We start from the raw sequence: 15234 nt of genomic DNA on the forward strand, positions 1-15234 counted from the left end.
CAATCAATTTTTGGTATAAATTCTATTTCTACATGGCAAATCTTTTTCTAGTAGGTGTAGCAGAGCAATAGAAAACCAACAGACCCAACAGTCATGACATGCATGCTGCTGATTCTGTGTCATTGAATCATTAATTGAGGCATGTAGCAGTGTTTAAAATAGTTTGTTCCAAATAATAGCAGTGTTTTTCCAGACATTATTCAGGAGAACGGCGTACTTAGATTAAAAAGTTGATTGGAGAGGGAAAAACAAATAAAGAAGAGCAGAAAATGAGAGGCTGCTCAGCTAAAATGATCTCAAATGCTTTAAAATGGCACCAAAACCTGAAAGACGTGGAAGAAAATGGAAAACTTTAATTCAAATGGATAGAACAATAGCCAAAATGGCAAAGACTCAGCCAACAATCAGCTTAAGAAAGATCAAAAAGGGTCTTAAATTACCTTTGAGTACTGTCCCAGCGAAGTCCCATTGTTAAAAAAAAGACGTGCTGAAATTTCCAGAACCCATTGACTGGTCTAAAGAAATGGTCCATTTTGTGGACTGATGAAAGCAAGATTGTTCGTTTTGGATCAAGGGGCCGCAGACAGTTTGTCAGACACCCCCAAACACTGAATTCAAGCCTCAGTACACTGTGAAGATATGGGGATATTTCTCATACTATGGTGTTGGGCCTATTTTTCCTATACCAGGGATCATGGATTGGTTTAAATTCATCCAAATACTTGAAGAGGTCATGTTGCCTTATGCTGAAGAGGAAATGCCCTTGAAATGGGTGTTTTAACAAGACAACGACCCCAAACACACCAGTAACTGAGCAACATCTTGGTTTCAGACCAACAAGATTACATTATGGAGTGGCAAGACCAATCCCCAGACATTAATCCAAAAGAAAACTTGTGTGGTGAAATCAAAAATGCAGATTCAGAAGCAAAACCAAGAAATGCAGAAGAATTGTGGAATTTAACAGGTGGCAGAAGTTGGTGGACTCCATGCAACACAGATGTGCAGCAGTTCTCAGAAACACTGTTTATAAAACGAAATATTAGTTCAGTGATTCAAAGGGAAGCAACATTTTTCAAAACATTTTTTGGTTCAAACAATGAATGTTTGAGTTTGTAAAGAAGAATGAAGACACTGCTATTTTTGGAACAGCCTAATATTACATTTTCTTCACTTTCTGTAAAGCAAGAACACAAATTACATTTTTCTCAATGTTTTGAATTGGAATAGAATGTGCAGCGTTCCCAGTGCATTTGAGTATGTGGAAATAAAAGATATAAGGTTTTGAGCTTTATTCACTTTTTTGAAACACTGCTATTATTCTGAACACAATTGTATATCCAAGCTTAAACACCACATATCTGCTATAGTAGTATTTATGTATGTCAGCCTACAATTTATGCAGTAAAGATCTCCCCTAATAATCATATGAAGCTCTGTGTATTTTTCTCAAGTAAAACAGAACATAATCTATTACCAAAGCAATATTTCCAGGGGATAGAATGATGGGACTTTAAGGCCAAAGACAGACAGGCAGGAACTAAGTGAAGGCGTTTGGGGCAGGTTAACCAATTATAGAAGAATCATAACACTAATTGAACGTAATAGATGATCTATGTGTAAATATAAACAAACAGTAAGGTTATGATGGACTGGACTAAAATCTTCTCTAGACTTGAAAATAATTTACTTTTTCTCTGTAAAAGTCAACCATACATTGCACTTGATCCCAACTAAGATATAGTTAATAGTTATTGGCTAAGACAGGAGTGCCGATACTTCACTAATGTGAAGTTTACAAAACATGGATCAAAACACGAAAACCGAAATTTAATACATATCTAAATACGAGTTTAATTCCAATTCTAATCCAAAATAAGGTATTTGCAGAAAGCTAGTACCACTTAGAGCCTGATGAGAAGTCCTATGTTGCATTTAGATCCTTGCAAAGAACAGTTAGCAGTGAAAGAGTTAAGTTGGACTATATATAACTTCGATTTTGCTCACTGCAGACATCTATTGTTAACGCCGTGAACACTTCTTATACAAACTGGCGGTGGTGGTAGAAAAGGGGGCATGGACTTCAATTTAAAGTGTTAGTAAGCGCCACTCAATCAGTTATTCAGTACACTGTTTCAAGACAGGTCAGCTTGCTCATTTAGTTTCAAAGAAATGCTATGTACTGGCACCATATGAGCAAAGAGACAATATAGTTAAATGATAGTATAATAACAAGGTCTGATTTTTGACATGCGGTTTTCCAAGGGCTATGTTGGAGTGGATTTTGTAACTCACAGCAGCCAATAAGATGGTCTACTGCAGTTGGTGCAATTTATTGGCTGATATGGGTTACAAGCCATGTCAATACTTGGCCCCTGATAACTATATACCGTAATCCCAAACCAGGACCTACCTCCTGACCAGGTTTTACCGCAATGGTTTACTTAGCATTTAGAATGTATTGCAATGTTAGCAGAAATTTGGGATTTTTCATGTACTTAAAAAACCAAAGCATCATTTAACTTTGTATGTCTTGAATGGTATTCATTTAAAGGAGAAGGGAGAGAAGACGCTGAGAAGTCCACTGGGCCTGTACAGTTTTTCTGCTAATAGGGGAACTGTACCAGGATGTCAGGCAAGTGATTATAATCAATCATCAGTGATTTACCCTTTTCTTCTGCTTTAAAACACTGCTTATGCTAGAAATTTTAGTAATGAGCCTTATGCGAAGAGTCCTGCATCGGGTCGGGTGCCCGCGGAATACCCGCAAAGTGGTCAGCAAAGTACCCGATTCCTTAACCTCGCTGGGTACCCTAGGGCTTGATCCCTCCCACCCTCCCTTGTGGTTATTCCAGTTTTAATTTTTTGGCGAGATTCTTCCTGGGAGGGACGCCACTTCCAGTTTCGCATGTCCCAAACTAAAGCCAGTTTATTGGTTTTATTTAATGTTTACATTGTTTTCTAGTAGACTTAAGGTATGAAGATCCAAATTACATAAAATCCTTTATATGGAAAACCTCAGGTCCCAAGCATTCTAGATAATAGGTAAATTCCCATAACTATACATGTATATTTTAACATTTGTTACAAAAAGTTACAAAATATTAAAATATACAAATATTTGTTTGATTTCATGGCCCTCTAATATCAATAAAAAAAATATCAGCAAGTAGGGTAGTGCAAGAAGCTACTATGTACTACTAGTGCCCCTTATTAGGGTGGCAACTAATATTGTTGCTTTTGCAACACACCTGAAGTTGTTCAATATCATCAGTTGCAAAGGGGTGAACAATCCCTTAAGGTGGACCTGTCACCCAGAAACAAACAGCTATATAATAAAGGTCCTTTTCGAATTCAATATGAAATCCAAATTTGCTATAATTATGAATTCCCAAACTGAAGTAAACACGATTCATATAATTTATATAGTGTAATTAAAGTTCATTTTGCTTGACTAATGTGAAAATAGGCTTCTGAATAATTTTTTTGGGTGACGTGTCCCCTTTAAAAAGTTGGTTGGAAAAACGGTATACAAGTTTCTAAATGTTAGCCTTTGTTATATAGGCTTATAGGTTGTTTTTTTTTGTTTGTTTTTTTTAACTTTAAAACACAATTTTTGGTGTTACTGTTCCTTTAATAAATTGTCCTCAAAGAAAACCAAGGCAGACAAGGGTGGCGGCACAGTTTTACTCAATACATCTGACTATGAGGGGGAGCCCCAACGACACTTAAATAATCCTCTGCATTATGTAACGGGATTATACCAGGAGAGGTGGTGAGGCACCCAACATTAGGCACTAGGCATCAGGTTAACTGCTTCTCCACCTGCGGCAGAGATAATGTGATATATTGCAGATAAGAGATAAGTGCCCCTGTGGCAAGGTTTACGTAGGACAAACCACAAGATCTGTAAAAATTCGGCTTAACAAACATAAATCCGTAATACGCAACTTTAAACCAGACATGTCCGGTGAGTCCCAAAAAATGGGTACTCTAAGTAGTGAAACTTCAAATAGCAGTAAAAAAAAAGATCAGAAAACCAAAAAAAAAAAACTCTTTTAGCCAAACATTTTTACACCCATGGCCACCAGGTGAGATGGCAAATCGTAGAAAAAGTATCGGTTAGGCAAGGGCAGGATATAAAAAGGCTACTACTCCAAAGGGAGTGCTATTGAATGAGGAATACTATAGCTCTTGTTTTTTGTAAATAATGAATATATGTAACAGTTTTACTATATCTTATTTCTTACAGATACATTTTCCATTTTTCTACATATTTTACAATCAGGGTCAGCTATCCTAGACTCCTGTTTTCCTCACATAGGGTAAGCTTAATCAATTCTTATTTTTCATTTAATATTATGTCTTTAGAAATACATGGTAGCTGTAACCACATAATGGGTCATTTTTGTGGGGGGAGTATTCTTATCAGCTTTTTAATTATTAATCCTTTTAGTGTATACAGATGTTTTATATAGAAATTTTACATTACGGTTTATGTCACTTTTTTTTTTTTTTTTTTTTACAAAGGGTGGATCTCCTTTACACTTGCGACTAATCACTTGTTCCTGTTGGACTCTATTTTATAAATCCATGATGTATTCTATCTAACAGGGTGTGCTAGTCCACATAACATTTTCTGGTTCCTTTAATAAATTGTTCATAATACACATTTCCTATTACCTCAGCTGTTTAAAACTTCTTTCAAGGATAAATAAATTAACTGCCAGTGAATGGAAGGACAATTAGAAAAGTGACACTTATGACCGAGCAAAAACGTTGCAGACTGAAAACAAAGAATATTTTTTTCATAGCCTATTTATGAAAGCATGCTGCGATACATGCTTTAAATCCTCAAGTGTAAAGTGACACTCCTCACAAACTGGCAAAATCAATAGGTCTACTAAGAGGAAGCCTCTGAGAAATTCCACTAATGCTGAGCAAAGATGGCAAACACACTCAGGCATGTGAAGGCTCTATTATTGTTGGAGCTTTTATTTGTTGATCAGGCAGAGCATGGGACAGGGTTACAGGGAACAACTTGCTCTACCTCTTCAGCTGAGATGCAACAGATGACATGCTTTAAGGGACACAAAAGAAATTTAATTACTTAATGAAGTTTAAAATATCTCATTGATGTAAGTTTTCACAAAACCTCCAGCACTTTTTCCTCTACAAGCAAACATTCGAAAACAAAAATGGTACAAGCCCATATTGCCCAAATCAGATTATTAGTAGATCGATCATTTACTCTTAAAGGAATTATTCAGTATAAAAATAATAACTTTGTAAATAGAAAAGCTGTGCAAAATAAAAAAATGTTTTTTTAATATAGTTAGCCAAAAATGTAATGTATAAAGGCTGGAGTGAGCGGATGTGTAACAGAACAGGACAGAACACTACTTCCGGCTTTGCAGCTCTCTGGTTTCCACTGATTGGTTATCAGTCAGTAACCAATCATTGACTTGAGGGGGGCCACATGGGTCATAACTGTTGCTTTTGAATCTGAGCTCAATGCTGAGGATCAATTGCAAACTCACTAAACGTTGGGTTCTGTTCTGTTATATTAGACATCTACTCACTCCGACTATAATAGACATTTTTGGCAAATTTTTTGGATAATGGACTATATTAAAAAAAAAATTATTTTGAACATAGTATCTATTTACCTAGTTTTTATTTTTACACAACTGTTCCTTTAAGGTTGTCTCTTACCTCTAAAAAATTTGTGCTATTTTTATAGCACTAAATGTTTTATTACATTACTAATTCTTCATAAATTGCATGGATGGGATGCAAATCCAAATCCCCAAAACACAAACTACTGAGACAAACATTGCATGAACCACTCCAAAATGGTAAAGCAAATGTCACCTGCCCTAGTCCTAATATAAAGTAAAACAAATGTGTAAGTAAAATGAGATCTAAATAGCCAATCTGATTTGGTAGTTGAGAGCATTTCTAAAGCCAAAAAAGTAAAAACTCAATAAGGTGACATAATACCAATGCTTTGCGCTTCACCCAAGAATACTTCTAAAGCATAATTCATATTTAAAAATCCATAAAGCATAAAATAACTGAAACCTATATGTGTGTTCTATTTCAGGAATATGGAGGACAAAAAAAAAAAATGACATGACCGTCATTCTAACAACTGGTGTAGTGTAAATGCTATAACTTGGTGTTCATGGCATGCTGGGTTTGCTTTGATCACTGTCACATGAAAGAATGCCAAGTTGCCATTAAAATTGTTGCTATTGTTTCAATTCATTCTGACAAATCGAATCATTTCATTGCAAAACTACATGTTAGCAATCCAGATAAAAGTGAAACCTGCACCTACTGCATTCCTTTAAAAGGACTGAAAATGGCTGGAGCTGATTTAAATGGATAAGCAGAAAATTATGCAATGAATCTATACAAGGTTAGCAGCCTAACAGGGGTCCTGTATTAAGTAATATCTCTGTATTAAGTCCCCTACATTGAATAGTTAGAAGCTCATCCAGGTTTGGCAATTCTATCCTAAATAAATCCGTCCATAACACCTTTGTTGTGTTTGAAGTTATAAGGATCATTACGAATGCAGCCAATTCCTAACTTTTCCTAAACCTAAATCTGCTGAACAGAGGTGAAATCATAAATTGTATATTCAAATTATTATTTTTTTTTTTTTAAATGCACGCATCACTTGTGCACAACAATGTATCGCTTTCATTTCTCCATGACTTTAAGGGGCAGATTTATTAAAGGGGTTGTTCACCTTTAAATTAACCTGTAGTATGATGTAGAGAGATATTCCTAGACAATTTGCAACTGGTTTTGATTTTTTATTATTTGTGGTTGTTGTTATTTAGCATTTTATTCAGCAGCTCTCCAGTTTGCAATTTCAGCCATCTGGTTGCTAGGGTGCAAATTCCCCTGGGCACCACTCACTGATTTAAATAAGACACTGGGATATGTATATATGTATAGGAGAGGAGCTGAATAGAAAGAGGAGTAATAAAAAAGTAGCAATAACAATAATGTTTAGCCTTACAGAGAATTTGTTTTTTAGATGGGGTCGTTTGAAGCTGGATAGAGTCGGAAGAAAAAGGCAAATAATTCAAAAACTATAAAAAAAACAATAACGAAGGCCAAATGAAAAGTTGCTTAGAATAAGCCATTCTATAACATACTAAAAGTTACCTCAAAGGTGAATCGTCCCTTTAAGGGTCAAATAGTACTGTAAATTAAAATTTTAATCCCCCTATCAGAATGTGAGATTCATCACACATCGACCATGGAAACAGTCCTAATTCAAATATTTGCTCCTAAGTCAATAGCAGAGGTCCATTGAGCCATTTGGATGTTAATAGCCTTACTGACAATCAAGTTTTTTTTTTTCCGGAGAAAAACAATTCATACGAATCGAATACGATTCGAATTCTTGGGTCAGATCCATACGATCAAATTTTAGCCATTCTAATTTTTTCTTAAAAAACCTCCCAGTCAAATTTTGAGTATATTCGAATTAAAAAAATTCACATGAATTTCGAAATTTAACCTTTGATAAATGGGCCGCTAAGGGTTTAGATTTTATTTGTCTTAACAAGCGGCTCAGGATTTCACAAGGAAAACAAGGCAATAGGGGGGGATCTTCAAGTAAAAATTCTCAGAACAGGAAACATTTTAAGCTTTTCTGCTAGTTTGTGTTCGAGTTTAAGACGATATTTTAAAGCCTCGTTGAAAATTGTAAACTGAAAACACAATTCTTGTTTGTTTTTATCCATGAATTTAAGCTATTGTGATATACAAATGTGAGTTTTTTTTCTCTTGTTTTTTTTTTTTTTTAAATGCCAATTTTCTAGTTAGGATTACCTAATGGCACCTACTACTAAAAAAAAGTCTATTATTATTAAAATGGTTTATTTACATGAAGCAGGGTTTTACATATGAGCTATTTTATGCAATATCTTTTTATAGAGACCTACATTATTTGGGGGTATAGTTTTCCTTTAAGCCATGATTTTTTGTTTATGTAACCTCAGAAAAAAAAGAATAAAGCTCCATCTAAGACTCTGGCCAAATCCAAATCCAAATCAAAAGCCAAAGCAAACCAGAGATTTGGTGATTCTCTACTGATTGGATATTTTTAGCCAACTTTTTAAACATACTTGAGATATACTTAAAATGTGGCTTTCTGAAAGACACACGTATAATTACATATATTCTGGTGGCCTTGCACTTCAAAAAGAAAATAGGATGACGCACTGGAGACTGGGTGGAATATTAAAGGAGAAGGAATACCATTTTACATTTGGGTGCCAAAAGTTAGGCCCCCCAAGTGACTACTTTTACTTACCCGACACCCCAGGCCAGTGCTACTATCAGCAGAAAACTGCACCAGCCTGTCGTTCTAGCAAGCACCACGGAGCGATCCTCTTCCTGCTTCTCCGGTTTTTAAATTTCCGGGGGCAGACACAAGCGCAGTAGAGTGAAATAGACGGCTTTTTCATTAAAGTTTGGCTGTTTGCTCTACTGCGCATGCGCAGCCGCGAGAAAACCCAAAGAAGCAGAAAGAGGATCGCTCCGTTGTGCTCGCTAGAAGAACCTCGTGCTGGTGCAGTTTTCTGCTGATAGGAGCATCAGCCCGGGGTGTCAGTTAAGTAAAAGTAGTCCCTTGGATGTGCTTAACTTTTGGCACCCCAAGTGTAAAATGGTATTCCTTCTCTTTAAAAACTGCGGTTGAATCTTCTGCTCCCCAACCCCACAATGTAGCTTCCCTCTCCAATACTAGCGGTATAAGTAGAGGGTGAGAAGGGCGTGAGCTGACTTGGCTAACTTTCATCCAAGCCCATCTCACACACAAAGATAAATTATGCCTAAACAGAAGTTAAATATATTTTTTAATTCAAGGAAAACAGAATTCACTAAGGAAACATGATCAGAAAACAATATAATATGGTGCCCGGAATGTATATTGTGCTTTATCATTCTATATCACGTAGAAAGCATGTTACTAAATAGAATTGTCAAGCAATAGTATTTTATCCCAGTACACAAAGATCATTCCATTTTACACCTCAGCATGATTTTTAGCTCTAAATTTATAGCGCAGTAAATGGGTACACGTTGCCCTCCAAACATAGATGATGTGTCTCTCAATATAGCTCAGCAGTCGGGACATTCAGTTCCTGGATAATGAACAGAACTATGTAATATGAGAACAGGAAGATTGCAGATTTAAATCCATTATTCCTAGAAGTTTATATTCCTTTTATCCTCCTTCCTTGTAAAAAGCAAGCTACAACTGGATAACAAAAGTACAACACTCCACTGCTGATTAAACACACAATGGGAACTTTAAGAAATGTTGCATGGAATTCTAAGAACAATAACCTATTAACAATTAAAAAGAAAGGGGAATGAGAGCGATGGAAGAACAGTTGTGAAGGGCATATAGCTTTCAGTTGTGTCAAAAGGAGAAAGGGCAGAGGCGAATCAAATCTGCACCAATAGCAGTCACTATGTGATAATCTATCATACATGCTTGGCATGCCCTGTGTAACAGAGAAAGGTTGCCGGGCTTAGCCAAGAGGTTTTTGCCTTGTTATCCACGGCAGCTGCTGAGGATGAGGAGGAGAAACCAAGAAACAACCAAACACACACACACACACAATACAAAGAGTATAAAGAAAGGACTTGCCAAATTGGTGACAGAAGAAATAAGAAACATTAAAAGAAAACTATACCACAAACAATATAGATCTCTATAAAAAGATATTGCATAAAACAGCTCATATGTAAAACCCTGCTTCATGTAAATAAACGATTTTTTATAAAAATATACTTTAGTAGTATGTGCCATTGGGTAATCATAAATAGAATACTGCCATTTTAAAAAGAAGGGCCGCCCCCTGGGATCGTATGATTCACGGTGCACACAAACCTACAAAACAAATTACGGTTGTAAAGCTGGCCATAGACTCAAAGATCTTTCCCCAATATGCCACTAACGGCATGGCAGCTTGTTTATATAAACTATAGTAGTACTTATCTGTTATCTACTGTGTATCCTGTGCTTGAATGGCTGCCCCCATGGTTACATGGTAGATTGTTTATATAAACTATAGTAGTACTTATCTGTTATCTACTGTGTATCCTGTGCTTGAATGGCTGCCCCCATGGCTACACAGCAGCTTGTTTATATAAACTATAGTAGTACTTATCTGTTATCTACTGTGTATCCTGTGCTTCAATGTCTGCCCCATGGCTACACAGCAGCTTGTTTATATAGACTATAGTAGTACTTATCTGTTATCTACTGTGTATCCTGTGCTTAAATGGCTGCCCCCATGGCTACACAACAGTTTGTTTATATGAACAGTTTGTTTCTGAAGCAAACAGATCAGTTTTATCAGTGCAGGGCAACACTGCATTATATTTTCATTACTTAAAAACACTTTTTTGGTGTTACTGTTCCTTTAAGCAGAAATCAAATCAATAGAACATCCCAGACTGGTGGGGCTTATAGACGTTTAAAAAAATATAAAAAAAAAAAAAAAAAATTATATTTAGGTATGTTTATTGGCCTCTATAGAACAAGTAAAGCCCTGTTTGTGTACATAGCGAATAGAACTGCAAGGTTTGTCAGTCAGAGTGCATGCGTAAATGCGCTTCTGATGTCACGCACATGTGCATAATGAGCATGTTGCAGCATTCGCTCATTATGCGCATGCCCCAACATGGCCGCTCATAGCAGGAACTCCCTCCTGGTGCGGTTGACCTAGTGCTGTCAGAGGGAAATTAAAAAAAAACCCTAAGAACTACTGTTACCCTCAACCGGAGTTCGGTCTCTACACGCTCTACAACTTTGGCTGGGGATAATATTTTTGCCCAACAGGTGCCCTTTAAGACTTAAAGGTGCAGTAGTGTGATGTCCCGAAATTCTACATTATTAATGCACAAGCACAAATCTAAAACTGCCAGAGAGAGGACTAGGAACCCAAGGTAAGATGGCTATGTGGCAATGTGATTCAAACTTACCTGAGCCAGTTTTTTTTTTTCTTTAACAAACATGAGCACAGACCCATGGAATGAATGAGGATATATTATTCGTAAATCAGCTGCTTCTGCTAAACTGTTTTACAAGTCAAAACCAGTAGTGCAGAGAATATAAACAGTCAGGCAAATACTACTTTCTACACAATTATATTCACAAATAAGTGAAAACCATTGAAAATGTGTTATACTAATACATAAAGTAATGGATAGGGAGCAACATGTGCTGAATGCAGTTCCAATGCAGGAAATTTTTTTAAAGTCCAAACATGATTAGACAATAGGGTACGAGAGCCATGAATGCAAAAAACAATTTACAGTCTGTGGAAGACCTTAAAATATTCCATATTTTATATGAATAGGGGAAGCCATTTCCATGGGCACTTTGGAGCTTCTGTTGAAACCTACAACTGGCAATACAAGGAGTAAACAAAAAAAGCTACTCACTTATACCAAGCAAACTGATCTCTCTTAAATATATTTATACCCTTCTGTGAATCACACAGTAATTTCATATTAAATAATGCTGTGTGTTTCCTTTGAAGATCTCCAAGTATCTATCGCCACCTAGTGAAAGATCAACCAAACTAGCCCTTATTGGAATGAAGTGCAGTTACATTAACAAAAATCAAATGATGCTTTAACCCTAAGCATATCACAGGAGTTTTTTTATAACCCTATTCTTGCTACTGTACCAAAGTATGCAAATATTTGTTATAGGTTCAGTTTCCTTTACTGTTAATGAGAATTCTTGTCTGGTATATCATAAATATGCAGAGCTAACTGAAAAAAGTTATTAAAGGACAAGGAAAGTTAAACTAAAGAAGTAGCCAGCAATTGTTGTACATTAGCCCAAGGCAACCACAGCCCTTTAGCTGTAAAGATCTGTGTCTCCAAAGATGCCCCAGTAGCTCTCCATCTTTTCGCTGATTCACTGCACATGCTCCACGGTGCTGTAAGTTACCAAGTTTAGGGACCGACTCAAAATATACATTACACAGGCCAACTTCATTTGCTGCTTGATAATTTGCGACGACCCCTAAGCTTAGCTTCTCAACAGCTGCTCAGAGCCCACTGAGCATGTGAGTGTCGCAGACACTTTCCAAGATGGTGACCCCCTGTGACAAGTTTGAAGTCGTGGATCATTGCTGCTATCGAGAAGCTGAAACTTTAGGCTGGTACAATAAGTTCCGTATATAAAACATGGCATTTTTAGCCCGATTCATTTTTAGGGTTTAGTTCTCCTTTAAAAATGTAGCAACTAGATGACCTTTCCATAATTAAGAGCTTTATGGATAACGGGTTTCCAGATAATGGATCCCATACCTGTACCTGTAAAAGAGGGCTGTAAATGGAAACTGTCCTAAGCAGTTGCAAAAAGAGCTACCCTCATTGTTTTCTTACAATAAAAATAATCTAGGTTTCAGCATGTCTAGATTAAAAGTGACGTCCAAGAAGTTCCAGCTCTGCAGAATAAAAAACAGGAGCAATGCATTCAAAGTTAAAAGGGCCCAAAAATGTCTATGGAAAATATGGCTCAGCTATAATCAGGGCAATGGGGCAGGGCTGAGAAGTGCATTAAAGCTGCTCTATGTAATGGAGACACTAATTTACTGTATAGCTCCATGGGCACTGTATACCCAACTAAAGCTGTAAGTGGAGCAGCCCGGGTCCCAAATACACCCTGTGATTTTTTGGTTTGTCCTTTAAGACATTGCCTTTTTGATTTTTTGTGCCCCTGAGGAAGACCCTTAAGGTTGAAACGCATTGGGCTCACTGTTATATTATTTATAACTTTTGTTTAACTTTTGTAATTTCTCTTTTCTTTTTTGTAATAAATTTTCGATAATTTTTTCAAATTGGGTGTGCTATCCATTACTCAGTATTTTTAGCATTATTTGGAGACCCCCCTATAGATTAGCACCCCTCATCTTACTTTAAGGGTGTGCATCTTCTCGCTGTGTTTAATTCTATTGAGGCGTTTAAGGAATATACATACTCACTACTCAGATGCAAGCTGCTTCGCAGATGTTTTTATATCAATAACCAGAAAACAATGGCGGATCAATCATAATTACATGTTAGTAAGCGTATTTACAGCTCCTGTTTCTTTCCTGTGCGGCTTAGCTGTTTAAATGACTACAAGCACATCTTTCACATTCGTACAATTACATTTATGCATAATATGTGACAATGCTTAGAAACCTCTATTTAAAGATCAGGATCATGTAAGTGGCCATAAACCCTGTCTCTAGTGCAGGATGGAAAACTTGTTTAGATAATCCCATTTCTATGCTACTGCCAAAACAGGAGGCACGTTTCAGTTGCTTTAACTGCGAGACTTCTATACGAAGCCTTTGGGCAACAGTTTATTTCTGCTTCACGCCTCAGTTGAATTGCATTCCAGTGGAATGTTTCCTGTAGAAATTACTGTATAAAAACACCATCTCAAATGTAAGACTTTCATTCTAATTTCAGTGTCTCTTACCTTTTCAGTGCTATATATAAGAAAACTTGCACTAAAAAAATGCACGTGATTTCTGCGTTAGTATGGAAGCATAAAGTTTATCCATAAAGAACATGCAAAATGCTAACATTATTGTGGCAGACGATGTGAAACACTGACCTCTCTCCCTTGGTGAGTAACCAACGCAGCCAAAGGTTTGGCATAAAACCTGCTGTAGGAAAAGCCCAGGCATCCGTACATGCTATTTGCTGTGAGCTTCAGAGCTTTTTGTCTGATGTCATACTGAAAGTAATGAGCATAAAATAACCGTTAAAAAGCTACAGACTTACAAATCTGCAAAAAGAAGGTAAGAATCTACAAAAAAAAAAACCCCAAAACAATTCATTTGGAAAAAATTAGTGAAAACACAAAAATAATAGCAAATCAAATCTGTTTCCCTTTTATTGATCAAATAGTTAACATGCACACACTAAATATATATATATATATATATATATATATATATATATATATATATATATATATATATATATATATATATATATATATATATATATATATATATATATATATATATATATATATAAAATCATGTGTAACCTTTGGCTTGATAAATTTCCAGTCAGGCCTTGTGCCAATTTATTACCTGCAAGTATAAATCAGGGTTTAGGTCAGGCTGCTTCATTAACTGCTTCACGTGACGCCTCCTCTCCACCAGTTTCCGTATCTCTCGAGGCAAGATCCCCATTTCAAGATCGGAATGAGGTAGCTCTGGAATTTCGTCCTGATCTTCACCCTGCAATGCCAGAGATGATATTACAATACAAATAATATTTACGATGGTTCCTTTTCGGCAGCATTCCTGCATCAGCCTTTGCCAGAGCCTGGCAGAAATATCCTATTCATTCTGTCCCTGCTCAACATGCTGATAATAATGAAAAGCGCAAAGCAACCAAAAGGAAATCACAAATGAACAGAAGGCTTCTACAAACACCAGCAATTTGATTCATAAAAGACATGGCTTTCACAGTAACAGTTCTGCATTCAGATTTCAGTGGTTAAGCCTTTGCTTGTTGCAAGAACTGCCCTCTGTACCAGAATTAACTATTTTTCCTGACGTTTTTCTGTATTTCAATCATATTTCAATCACACAATAAAGTGGATAATCTCGGACACTATTCAGACATTTTCCATAAAGAATGCTTTGTATGCAACATAGCCAGTTAGCGAGGGAGGAGGCAGCTGAAAGGCAGATTAAAGGGGAACGATCACATAAATGAAAACTTAATAGAATCATCATACTGAGGGTAAGGGCACATGGGCAGATTCGTTTTCCTGAAGTCGCCCGAAGTTGGGTTACGAGGAAAACTCGGGCGACTAATCTCCCCGAATCTGCCTGTGTGCCCTTACCCTGAAATAAGAAGCTTTCTTATACAATCAATTAAAAATGATATACCGTTATTGAAATAATCAAGTTTATCTTCACTATTCCTCTCTCAGCATTTGTTTCTCCTCATTCTGTCTTTATGCGAGCTTTGAGTGTCAGATGAATGATCCAATATATCTTATGGGGGGCTCCTTTTGCCGAGAAGATGTATTAAAGCTCACACTCTTAAATCACCAGACATCACGTCTCTCTACATGCAGGATTTGTGAAAAAGGCAGTTATTTTGTTAGATTTTGTTTGTACTGGAATCCAGTTATTTGAGTGTGCTCTAATTCATCTG

General features: G+C 36.5%; 1 protein-coding gene across 2 annotated transcripts in view; it reads right to left on the reverse strand.

The window, feature by feature from the left end:
* Positions 1 to 15234, reverse strand: part of pola1.S (polymerase (DNA directed), alpha 1, catalytic subunit S homeolog) — a 181705-nt gene that overhangs the window by 113634 nt on the left and 52837 nt on the right. For both annotated transcript variants that reach the window (NM_001088586.1, XM_041583016.1), the window contains 2 exon segments: positions 13667 to 13789; positions 14154 to 14303. In NM_001088586.1, the coding sequence (NP_001082055.1) occupies positions 13667 to 13789; positions 14154 to 14303 (273 nt within the window).

This window comes from Xenopus laevis, chromosome 2S (genome assembly GCF_017654675.1).
Source record: "Xenopus laevis strain J_2021 chromosome 2S, Xenopus_laevis_v10.1, whole genome shotgun sequence".
Classification (NCBI taxonomy): Eukaryota; Metazoa; Chordata; class Amphibia; order Anura; family Pipidae; genus Xenopus; species Xenopus laevis.